Raw genomic sequence first — 12,481 nt, forward strand, 5'->3', positions numbered from 1 at the left:
CTGTCTGCTCTGCATCTGGCGAACGCCATGGTTGCGTGGAAGTTGGATCACAGCAAGGGGAAAACATTATGCTGAGCTTTCCTCTTCCCTCACAGATGGGTGTGTGGGAAGGAAAGTTCCCAACGTATCCCTAAGGCAAGTCATGGTGGTTCTGTGAGACACAAAGCTGACTGTCACAGTACTATGCCAATGCCACATCACAGGGCAAGGGAGGAGGCTTTCCTGTGGATGCATGGGACATGTCCCTCGGACACAGCAGGGCACCAGGATGTCCCCTCCTCTGAAAGCTCCTTCAAGACCTCAGCTGTCCCCGTCAGCATCAGGGCTTGGGTTCCCAAGGATCACGGTTGCATTTTGTGCTACCTACAAAGAGTTGTAGGCTCTCCCTTTTCAAAAGCAGCTTCAGTCTGAACCTCATTCCAGAAGCATTTGCCAACCTTTTTCTCTCCTTGACATCCCTGACAAGGTGGAGATGGGGCTTCTGGCAGAGGCACCTCTGCAGGGCTGTGGGGCCACCCAGCGAGCGCTGGCAGGTGAGCGTGACCCAGGCAGACCCCCCGTCCTGCGCAGCCAGTGACCTGGCATGATGCTCTGTTCAGCTTCCACGTGGCCTCTGCTAAAATGTACCAGGCCAGGATTTAAGAAGCAGGGCCTAGGCATGCTGGTTTGGTTTGCTATTTTGAGCCTCGCAGCTAGCAGCTGGCTCTGCAGATGGGCACCTAGTGATCACAGCTGCCCCCAGGTCGTATCCTAAAACAGACCTCACATAAGCAAAATCTTCTCTTATTTTACACGCATTTTGGCTGGCAGTTTTAAAACCAATAATCTTAGGTGTAACCTCTTCTCTACTGCTTCTCTGGACTTATTAAATTGAACGTCTCCCAAAACATTTTCCTGATCTGCTATGCTGATTTCCAGAAATAACTGTCTCTGAACTACATGTCTCACTACATTCCGGCCTTGAGCTGGCTACTAGGGCTGAGGCTGTGGTACAAGCTTCCAAGGCAAAAATCTGGATGTGAGTTCCCCATACACCTGGAGTAGAAACTATCTGAGCAAGCCTTGAGGCAGCAATGGACCAGAATGGATTGACCCCGGCAAGAGCAGTTGCTTTTCCATAGATACTCACGTTGTAAACGCAGGGTTGTATTTTGCACCAAGGTAGTAAGAGTAAAGGTTGAACATTCCAATCATGAAGGCCAGGAACACCATGATGAAGATGACCATGAACTTGAAGATATCCTTCACAGTCCTCCCCAGAGAGATCTGCAGGGGGCCGAAGCTTTCGTTGGCTGGAAGAATGTAAGCAATGCGGGAGAAGCTGAGTACCACAGCTATTGCATACAGTCCTTCTGAAATGATCTGAGGATCCGAGGGAAGCCACTTGTTCCTGGCTAAAACAATACATGTACACTAGGTATTAGTAACAAAAAGTGTTAGATGGAAGTTATGATGATAAATGACCCCTTTTCAAGACTGAATCTTGATTTTGGCCAGGAGTTAAAATTTAAAAAAAAAAAAAAAAAAAAAAAAAGTTTGGAACAATTGGTTAATGAAGTCCTCAGCGTGCTGTACAAATATGGGTGAGAAGAATTAGTTGTATTTTTTGCATGGTAAAAATGAGAAATGAGCAAGTCACTGGGATTTACTAAAGGCAAATAAATAGCCTGGCTTTAAACAAATAGGATTTTTTCCGTTTCCTAGTCAAACATTAACTACGTTCTGCCTTTTCCAACTGAAGCCCTTGAGATGGAGAACCAAAACTACAGTGCGGCAGAGTTTGGCTGTAAATTTGGATACATGGCACTGTGTCAGTATTTGGAAAGGAAGTATGAGGGAGTCTGAGCTCTCTATCCCTACCATTCGATAAGAAAGTTAGGATTTGTTCAGATAAAGCAGATATAACCATCAAGTGTATCATCTTCATGTTATCTTTAAATTAAAACCAATTCTGGCAATCTAGTCACTCCAATATTTTTACTTTTGAAAGCTTCTTATTGATACCAGATATGCATCAAATCTACTGAAAATTTGAACATTTGTATTAATATAGCTTCTAAGTGTCCTTGCATCAACTGAGCTTCTTGATGAAAAGATTGTGACTCAGAGCTGGAACATGTGACATCTTTAAGGATACAGCAGCAAATGTAGGCATTATTTCCAGTAATTTGAACCGAAGGAAAAGCAGCAGATGGAGGAATTATCAGGATCTGATTGTGACATTCTGTTCCAGACCCTTTGCACCTTTGTGTCATGGACTCACTTTAAATGGGTCAGCGGCAAAGCAGAGAGGAAAACCACACCATCACCTCAGAGGCCTCTTGCTTGCCTGGGCAGGGAAAGGGAGGTTTACCTTCGGAGGGGACACACTGAGCAAGAGGCTGGACCAGTGTGACCAGCTCATAGACCCACCAGCGAGCCCACGGCCGTGCACCCTGGGGTGGGGTCAGGGTACGTGTCTCTGGTGCTGCATGGTGCACACCTACAGTGGATGAAGTCTCCTGCCCCAGATCTTCCCCTCCAGCCCAAGCACATCACTGCAATAACTACCTTACAAGCCTAGGGAGCGAACGGTGCTGCTTTGTGCCCAGGTCTCTAGCTTCTGCAGCCCCTCAGTGAGCAAAAATTCCCATGGACTTTGCTCAGGGTTACCTCTAAATCTTGCAGAGGCATGCAATGAATCCGGCCATCACACTGGGCTGCAAAGCTCTATTCATTTGTGAATATCAGAGAAAAACCATTTCAGCCATCAAAAAAACCCGTTGTCAAGGCTATGCTGCTGCTTGTATTTCCAAATGCTAGCACTAACACGTGATTTAGGCTCTCCAAAGATAAAGTTACTCTCTTGGAGGAGCAGAAGCTTATGGCTATAACTGGTGTTTGTTTTTTCATGATGCAGGTGTTGGATGTAACAGAGGTGCAGAGCGCACCAACAGTCAGAAATGCAGCTCCGGATCCTGTGTTTGTTCACACATCTCCGCCTTCTTACATTTGGAAAACCAAGCAGGTTCATTCATCCATAATTTCAATTGTATTCTGCTCAGTCCCAGTTCCTGATTATTTGTTGCTCAAGCTATGTTATCAGGATGTGATTGACCTGAACGTGGCCTTAGCACAAGATGAGAGACTGAATGAGGCTCAGATCTCAGTTCCCTTCTGACTGTTTCGGAAGATGGCTGAAATGGGTAGATCTGAGAAGAATCATTTGGTTTAATTAGAAAAAAATCTACATAAATATGGCAAAAAAAGAAAGCTGCTTTCAGCACTGCCACACATTAGCCTAAAAGAACAGGAAGCATTAGATAGCAAAAAAGCGTCTTACCATAAGTAAAGTAAGCAACTTCAGGGGGAAGGGTGACATTATTGAGGTCATCATCTTGAACGTACTGATCTACGTACTGTTGTGCTTCAGTCGCTTTGAGAAAAGCCATGAACCTGGCGGTGAACGATGCCACGAAGATGGACAGCATCCCAAAGTCCAGCAGGTTCCAGAGATGCACCACGTATTCGCGTGGACCCTCTTCCCAGATCTCCTTGCACTCTGACCATATCATGCCTGCGGGAAGGACAGAGCACGTTTAACTGGCAGACACAGAAGGTGCTTTTTGTATTCAGACAGACCCGCTTCCTGGCTAAGAGTGGCTTTTAAGACTCAAGCAAATAACTTTTCAATTAAACTGAATTTCTTGAGAGTGGTTCGTATCATCTTTTCTTAAATATTATTAAAAACTTTTGTGCACATGAGGTAAAAATTTCAAAATCTCTCTATGTGTGTCAACGGTAAAGTAGATTTCTGGTGATGTTAGAGAAAGCCCAGTTCAGAAACACTGAAGACATTAGAAAATCCTACTGCTGATCGATTTGGAAAAGAAAATGTCGATGTCCTCTCTTGTCCCCAAAACCTCCTTGCTAAACTGTGCTACTGAAGATGGTATTGCTTGCTCTGCTGATGTGTTTCTCCTTCTCTAAAATAGTGGGTGGGTCTGTTTTCAGAATGGAAACAGGTCTTTGAGAGAGAAAATCTGATCCAGTATGATTAGAGAAAAATAAGTTCTGCCCTTGCAATACTTTTCATAAAGTTGTATATAATAAATAATAATGAATTTCCATGCATTAAAATCTGATTTACCACTCTGAAAACACTGAGTTCAGCCTGAATTTAGGATCTTTCTGACAACATACTTAGATAAATCTAAATGCCAAACCCCGGAAAATTCAAACATTTGGACATGTGTGTTCTACTGGGGAGTGCTGGGGAGGACAGATGAATTCAGGAGGCAAACCGGAGCCAAGAGCTCAGGTCAGATTCATTAACCTGCCCAACTTTCAGTTCCTATTAATGAATCCTCAGATTCATTAACCTGCCCAAGTTTCAGTTCCAGGACGAAAATCTTGCTTCCGAATCACTAAAATATTGGAATATTTAACCCGCTGATAAATATTTCCTGCACTCTACCCAATCCTGTTTCCATAGCAGCAGCAAAATTCACGTTTAATCAAGCGGGAGCAGTGCCTGCCAATTTCCGAGTGGCCTCCTGCAACCTTGTCCTTTTTGTGAACCCTTCTTCATCCTCTTTGCTGGAAGCTCTCGTGGCGTGGCATGTAAATGCATTTGCTTGGCTACTTCAGAGACTCCTGGAAGCACATGGTGTGCCAAGAGACGCAGTCAAAGGCTGGGTTACAGGGAAGAAAACAAATCAGTGTGAATCTAGCCGGAGGGTGAAGGAATGAACTGCCACTGTCAGTCCTTGTGCACGGGGAAGGATTCGAGAGAAAAAGGAAAGCTAAGCTATAGATACCACCACCGGCCAGGGCACAGCTAGCCTGTGACCTCCACAGCCCTGGAATCTCCAGGCACGTTCTTGGGGATGTACTGATATAGGTTGTGCCTGGTGTGATGTACCGATACAGGGTATGAACCTGGCACAGGCTATGCGCCGTATAGATCTGTCTTGGGAGAGAGCCTGAGGTCTGCTGAGTGCTAAGCAGAGCCTGAGGGAGAGCAGGAGAGGGGCCTCCCAGCTCTTCTCCTCGAGTTCACAGGTGCTTGGCTGAGTAAAAGCAGGAACTTCATCTCAAGACATCATTCACCATGAGTAAGATTTAATAATAAATAGCCTAAGGGAGAAGGTGGAACAATTGGTTTCTCAAGAACTGTCCTGGAGCGAAGATGAAATATTAAAGAAACATTTCTAGCTTAAAAAAAAAAAAATGGTATCCCAGAATGGAGTGATAGGAGACATTAGCCCTACGCACTACGCATGCACGTTATATAAAGGTACCAAAGCACTTCAGGGAATATCACACGTGTGGTAACATTGCCCACCAAAACACTTGTTCATCGATGTCCTTCAGAAATGTCTTTTCTGGTTTAAATATTAACTCTTCCATCCAAATTTATTTCTAATCTTGGTCAGCTAATATACCTAATTCACAGACTAATGAAGTAAGGAACGTCTAAAATTGAGTAGGCTGACTTAAAATTAGAATCACTCAGTGAAAGTATCACACTATTGGCCTATAATTTACATCACTCCTTTTGCCAACTGTGTGGCAATCATTTTTCAGCCATACATATGGAAAAACGTCTATTCAGGACAAAGTAGAAAAGTTACAGCAATTATTTGGTCAGTAGTGCTGGGTAATTGTAGATAAACTGTGAGAGAGCAATTCACAGCTTCTCCTTAAGTAAAAATGCTGAGGGAAAAAAAAAAAAAAAAAAAAGCAGCTAAAATTCAGGGGATGGGACATAAGAGAGGATGTAAGAAATAAGGGAAGGCAACTACACAAAGTAGCTTTGCCAGGGTGTGATTACGTTTCGCTGTGGTGTTTCTGAGGCCCCAAATGGCTCTGGGAGAGGTTGTTTCCCTGAGTCGGACGCACAGAGAGGTGGGATATGAGCAGCTCCTGCTCTCCAGCTCCTGCATGTCTCTCGTGCCTGTTCTCCCGCAGCAGGGATAATCAGAAATGTCACCTTGATGGGCATTTCTGGTTTCAGCAGGGGGAGGGGATCAAGCTACAGGCACAGCCCATCTGGAACAAAAAATGGAAGTGTGCAAGAAGCGCTGTTCACCACCCGTGCACAAAAAGGAACAGTTTGTCAGATGTTTTATCAACATTGGCCTGGTACGTACATCACGAGCAGCTGATGTTGCAGAGTTGTCTTCGAGCATTCCTGGATCAGCCAAAGGCTGTTGGATTAAGGGAGAGAGTTGTGCTCAGACTGTGTCTACCCAGAGCTTAACTGCTACCTTGGCTGCTTTTGCAGTGGGGATTTTGTCTCTCCAAATGAAACCTTCCTGCTTCCAGCGCACATTTTTGTCTCCATAACTCATGAGGAAAATCCCATCTCTTGGGAAGACTTGGCCAAGGGGGGAGAGGTGGCCAAGGCATGCTGCCAACCACAGATACATGAGCCAGAACTGCCGTGCCCCGTGTGCGAAGGGGCAGATCCCCCTCTCAGAGCCTTGTGGTATTTCTCCACACTAACAGGTTAATAATCTGTAGCCCTTGGGTGCTCATTCATAACAAAGAGGAGCGAGACCAAAAAGACGTTCTCCCACCTCCAATGCTATCTGGCCATCCGTGGGAATGTGTAATGGGCTGCGAACATCACCTGGCTGAGCCAGCGATGCTCTAGAGCCATTTCAGAGGTGCACACTCGTGGAAAGTAAAGCCTCTGATGTGGATTTTTGGAGCAGGATGAAGTACTTGCCTGGCTCAAAGTCATTGCCTCTGCTAGGTTTATTCCATTACTCGCCCGCATTACAAATATTTGGGAGAAGGAGATGGCAGTACTATCCTTCGACATAATTCTGGTCTGAAACTCTCCTATTGGTAGTTTTCTCTTAAAACATATACACATGGATCGCGTTTCTTATCTCCAGCAAGATTAATTGCAGGGACTGCTCTCACAGGTTGCGCTCGCTCGTGACCACACTATGCTATGCTAATCTATCGCATTATCCCCAAATAATGCTATTCTGGACATGCGTCATAATTTTATGGTTGATAGCCAGATAACTCAGACAGCCAATTTTCTCCCGAAAAAAAAGAACCAAGATCAGGGACCTGTAAACTAATTTCTCAAAAACGATCTGCTGTGGTTGGAACAAGTGGTGTGTCATCAGCACTCATCACTGCTGCAGTATGAAGGAAAAAAGAAAGGACAGAAACAGAAGGAAGGGATTTACAAGCCGAGAATAAATAAAATTACGCTTTTTGATTATACTATGTACCAAAATACAGGCAGCACACCTAGACTGTTGAATCTGAAACCAGCAACTGCAGGTGTTGACAAGTAGGATTAACTATAGCTGTGTACATTTAGTATAGAAAAGTTAGATTTATTATACTTTAACATATACCTACTGTCAACTTACATTTGCTTCTTTGGAAAAGCATGTCTTGGCAACTCTACCTGTGATATTTATCTACAGCATTTATTTTTATTTAATTATATTTCTACTTACATATACGACACCTATAAGATTTTTGTGTCAAAAAAAAAATGGGCAGTCTGCCACCCTCACTGTTTTAAAGGTCTCAAAGTTCAGGGTCACGTATGGGGCTCAACAAGTGCCCAAGCCCCCGTGCCAGCTGTCTGCAGGCCGCGTGCACCAAACTTTCACCTTAGTGTTGCTGAAACATTATTTGAAGCTTTATGTAGGCAGACAGGTAAAATGGCCAGAGAAGATTGTCAGTGCTGATGTAGGCAGTCATTAGAAAATCTCATTATATTCAGAAGTCTGTACAATGAATCACCTTTCTTCTCCCAGAAAAGTGAAAACCTTTGCTTTAAATGAAATGTTTTCTTCTTCATCTCTCAGGAACCCACCAGGCAGACAGATACCTACTGCCTATAAGAAAAGAATACCTAGTCTAAAATCTAATCATCTTGTCCAACTGCTTTAATATAATTTTTAAAATGTATCTTACAGACTTACTCTATCCAGTCTGGCATCTATTCAGTATTTTCTAGCCTAATATCCTGTATGGGATTCTGATTATTGCAGGGACAGGGAACAAAGAAATGGTGGCCAGGAAGTCATCAGATAGAGCAGCCCTATCCTATTTTTCAAGGGGGGTTTAATGCCATCAGTACTTACGGAACAGTGGAATTATTTGCTGCAAGAGAAGAATCATAATCATGGTAGTGAGAAAAAATAGATACAGAAGAGGCAGACAAAGATTCTACAGTCGATAAGCTCAATTTCCCAATAAATCCTTCTGAGCTTGTTTAGATTAGTGACTCACGGCAGCTGACCTGCCAGGAATAAATTATGCCTATAGGCGAAGTAATGCATCTGAATTTGCCTAAAACTCCCTGGAATATTAACTTGGACACGTGAAGGGTTCATCCACATGAATCCTTCCTTTAATATTGTTCAGTGACTTAATGTCTTCTAAAAGACTTGAGCTGTGCTGTCCTCTCACCAGTAACAATTTCATTCTATGAGTTTTGTAAAATCCAGCTCTTACATGCCTAGCAGTTTTCATCACTAGATCTCAGAGTGCATTACCAAAAAAAAAAAGTAAATAACGATATACCCATTTTGCAGATAAAGAAACTGAGGTTCAGTGAATTATAATAGGATCTCATGGCAGGGTAATAAAATAGGGTGGTCACACACTTCTTTCTGTTCACTTTAGACAGAGAAATGTCCTAGAGTGAATCTCTACGTTCCTATGATTGTATTACCCTCTTTAAGATGCAGAGATTAACCCAACAGAGGCAAACAGCGTGTATAGCATTCACCATGGAAAGTGAAAACTCAGGGAAGTGAGAATTTGCTAAGCATCAGTCGATATTTTCAAAACCAGTGACCAAGGCCAAAGTCGTCTTTGATTCTGTTTTAATCAAAACACTGCCATCAGCCCCTAATTAACCTCATGGTGGGTTTGGGGTTTTTTTTTTGGCGGGTGGTTGCTGTGGGTTTTTTTTTTTTTGTTTCTTTTTTCCTTTGTCTTGTCACTGTCTATTCCTAGTCATTTTGACTTTCCATGGGGGACTCGTAGACATTTTGGTTTTGCTTACCCAATACCCACTTCATGATCAGCAATTCTGTCCATGAGAACTGAGTTGTTTTCACTCTAAATATTTGTTTTGGATGATCCGTGATGGTCTCATTGGGGAGATTTTTTACTCCTTCAAACCGATCCGAAGCGTTCACTACTAACAGTCCAAGGAAGATTGTGAAAGAAACTGCATGTGCCACAAACTTCATGAAAGGACTTCGGAGGGTCCGGCCCAACTGCAATGAAACATACACAAGACATATTTTTTTTTCCTTTATCCACCTCCTAGAAGTTTTATTTTTTTTTCATATAAAAGGTTGAACCATTTGCTCAAGGTGAAAAGGATTCAGAAATAAATTCTAGATCATGAACTAAATGGGATTTAGATTTGTTCAAGTTGTTGTTTGCTATTACTAGACATGATGCACTGCAGTTCAAATTATGCCTTTTGGATAATTTTCTATGCATGGCAGTATCTTACGCTACTCCTTCGTACCCACATACAAAATCTAATTGTTCTGGCCATATGGTAAGGGGAAAATGAAGAGACAGGACATTTATATGAGACACGTTTGTGTGTATGAGTGTCATATGAATGTAGTCATGTGTGTCAGTATAAATCCTAATGATGGGCCCACTTCTCATCCTTACATTGTTGTATATTAGAGTCTGTTATTAATGCTGAATTCTTGGTTCATTAACAATGTGTAGGAAATAGCCTTCTGTTTTAAGCTTCTTTAGTAATGCTTTTCATATGCTTTGGTATGATAGTCTCCTTTCATAATTACTACAAAAGCTGGAGATTCACTCCCCCAGAACACAAGGATTTATTTCAAGACATTAAGGCCAAGAATCAGAGCAACAGACCTCTTCATTATAGCTAATATTTGTTCCATTCTTCTTGAAAGGCTTGCTTTGTTCATTAATTTAAATAGCACTCTTTTCATTTTACGGTTTCTGAGATCTAAGAAAGCATTACTGCAGAAGGATGTCAGAGTAGAAGCATTTTTAGGAGCACAAGGACCAATGCCTGTGGTGTTGGACACAACAGACAGCAATGGAAGTGCCATCCTGTATGGGCCCTTTCCAAAACTCCCTCAAAGAAAATGATTTTTTTTTTTCCCAGGATATTACTTACGGATTCATTTCCCTTGATGACAAGTTATCCTCAAAATTTTCTTAATATCTACTGTCTTGATCATAAAACTCCATAGGAAATACGAAAAAAAGACTGAAAAAGGAAATTCCTTGTTTTTTTACTTATCTGCTTTGTTGAAAGGAGCCCAGGTCTCTGGCCATTGCAGAGCAGGAAATATTGTAAAAAGCAGGGTTCTATGTCTAGCAGAAATTTAAAGGAAGCCTTACGATTGTGGGTCTTATTTCTTTTTCTCTGCACTTTTAAAATGTCAAGTGAATCTTTCACGAAGTTGACAGAATAGTAAATTCTATTGGAAAATTTGCATGTTTCTAAATACCACAAAGATTTTCCAAATGAAGAAAATGAGGAAGTCTGCTCTATCCCCACACCCTTATTAATATACTTGCTTTTTTATGAGGTCAATAAGGATGTGTTTAAGTGGGTAGACATTGCACTGAATCAAACCCCAAATTTCTTTGATCTTGTCTGGGAATATTATGGCAGATGTAGGAGTAAATGAAGTGTGTTAAAACCAATCCCAGCACTTGTGATGCTGGTTCACTCCTCTGCTGTAAACCTTGGTGTAGTGCTGATTCTCAACAGCTTTTTATGGCTGGTGTTGGGTAGATTTACACTTTTTTACTGATATTTTCGGTACAGAACTGGTGAGGTGATGGATTATGTTTGAACAATGTCCCATACAGTAATAATCTCAGATGTTTTCCTCATATGACCTGTCTCTGAGAGCTCAAATTGCAAGAATGAAATGGAAAAATGACTATGGGCATATGGGGCCTTACCCACAAAGTTTTAATAATGTGATTTGCAATCTGTACAAGACTCATTTCTACCTGAATTCACTAAAAGAGAACAAACCCACTACTGGACCATGAATTCAGTCCAAATAATTAGTCTTTTTCTGCTGTCTATAGAAACTTAAAAAAAAAGGATACCTGAGATTAAAGTAAAACAGCCTCAGTTATCAGAGAAATAATCCCATGTATTACAGAAACAAATGAATTCTGTGAGTAATTTCACTTAGTTCTCTACCAATTCAACAAAAGTGTGTATTTAGTCAATGTTACATCGGCATTTTATCCCCTTTATTATTGTGGAAAGCTTACAATTTTTTTTATTGAGCTGATGCTTTTCATGTCTCCTCAGAAATCTGACTTTTTAGCCAAGAGCTAGAGGAGGTGAAAGTGTTGACTAGAATATTCTGTTAAAAAAATCAATGAAGTGTCAATTCCTCCAGGCAATAAGATATATTTTTCAAGCAACATGGTTACAATTAAACTCAAGGTGTGTAACTACTTGGGTGCATCAGTTTCTCAATTACTTTTTTAAAATCAAAATATCATCTTTCATCAAACCGGACTGCAGGGACGTGCCTGGCTGTCACTGCTGAGACAGAGACGCTGACAGTGCATGAATACAAAGGTTCATTCTTAAGAGAAGAGCTCATCTCATGACTTAGTATCCTATAGTTGTGTTAGAGGAAAATAACGAAGCATGCAGACACGTCAAAATGAAGAACATATAAAATGGGATACCAAGTTTTCCAAAGGCAAACTAATCTCTACTCCAAGAGACAGGCACAAACAGATAGAGAAGCAACATAAAGAAAAAAAGCCATTACTATTTTCAGTACAGTGCTCAGAGCAGAAGCATGAATACTGCTGTGGAAATTTTATGTAGCCTAGCTTGGGAGGAAAATACCCGGAGTAAAAGGTACAGTAGGTACATTTTTAGGTGGAGTGAACCATTAACATTTCAGTGCTTGAACAATGCTGAGTCTGTCGCAGCAGAAGCCACGGTCCGTATATCCCCAGCAAGGTCACGTGAAGGCCAGAGAGCAAGGCAGGCACCGAGGGCCGTGTGTGAATAATCTCTGTTAGGGCTGTAACATTTGAATGTGCGCTTCAACCGACCAGAGAAAAAGGAAAATACTTGAAGTTCTGCAGACAGTCCAAACCATCCCACTTGCTCTTGTCATTATATGTCTGGGGAGCAGACTGTGCGGGTTTTTTTCCATTCTCTCTCTTATCTTCTCGTCACCAGTGAAACAAGTTTTGAACGCCAGCGTATAAAACAACAGTTGGCGTCAGAGTCATGGCCTACATGAGATGGATGAGCCAACACAAACATTTCAGGATAGGATGGGCTTACACGCTGTGGGTCTTGTCAAGAGTTTGTGCACTCAGAGGTGAATGAATCACTGACACCGAAATTGTTTTTAATAAAGATAGCTCTGTGCAACTGAATGCAAAAGAGGATTTAAGAGTTCAGCTGCAAACTTCAGTTAATACTACCTACCACATTCTT

General features: G+C 41.9%; 1 protein-coding gene across 4 annotated transcripts in view; it reads right to left on the bottom strand.

The window, feature by feature from the left end:
* Positions 1–12,481, bottom strand: part of TRPC7 (transient receptor potential cation channel subfamily C member 7) — an 81,666-nt gene that overhangs the window by 18,453 nt on the left and 50,732 nt on the right. For all 4 annotated transcript variants that reach the window (XM_026858285.1, XM_026858284.1, XM_026858287.1 and 1 more), the window contains exons 5-7: positions 9,038–9,254; positions 3,323–3,556; positions 1,130–1,394 (exon numbers count right to left, since the gene is read on the bottom strand). In XM_026858285.1, the coding sequence (XP_026714086.1) occupies positions 1,130–1,394; positions 3,323–3,556; positions 9,038–9,254 (716 nt within the window). The remainder of the gene's footprint in view (positions 1–1,129; positions 1,395–3,322; positions 3,557–9,037; positions 9,255–12,481) is intronic.

Source organism: Athene cunicularia, assembly GCF_003259725.1.
Source record: "Athene cunicularia isolate RWA chromosome 13 unlocalized genomic scaffold, athCun1 chr13_part1, whole genome shotgun sequence".
In the NCBI taxonomy this organism is placed as follows: Eukaryota; Metazoa; Chordata; class Aves; order Strigiformes; family Strigidae; genus Athene; species Athene cunicularia.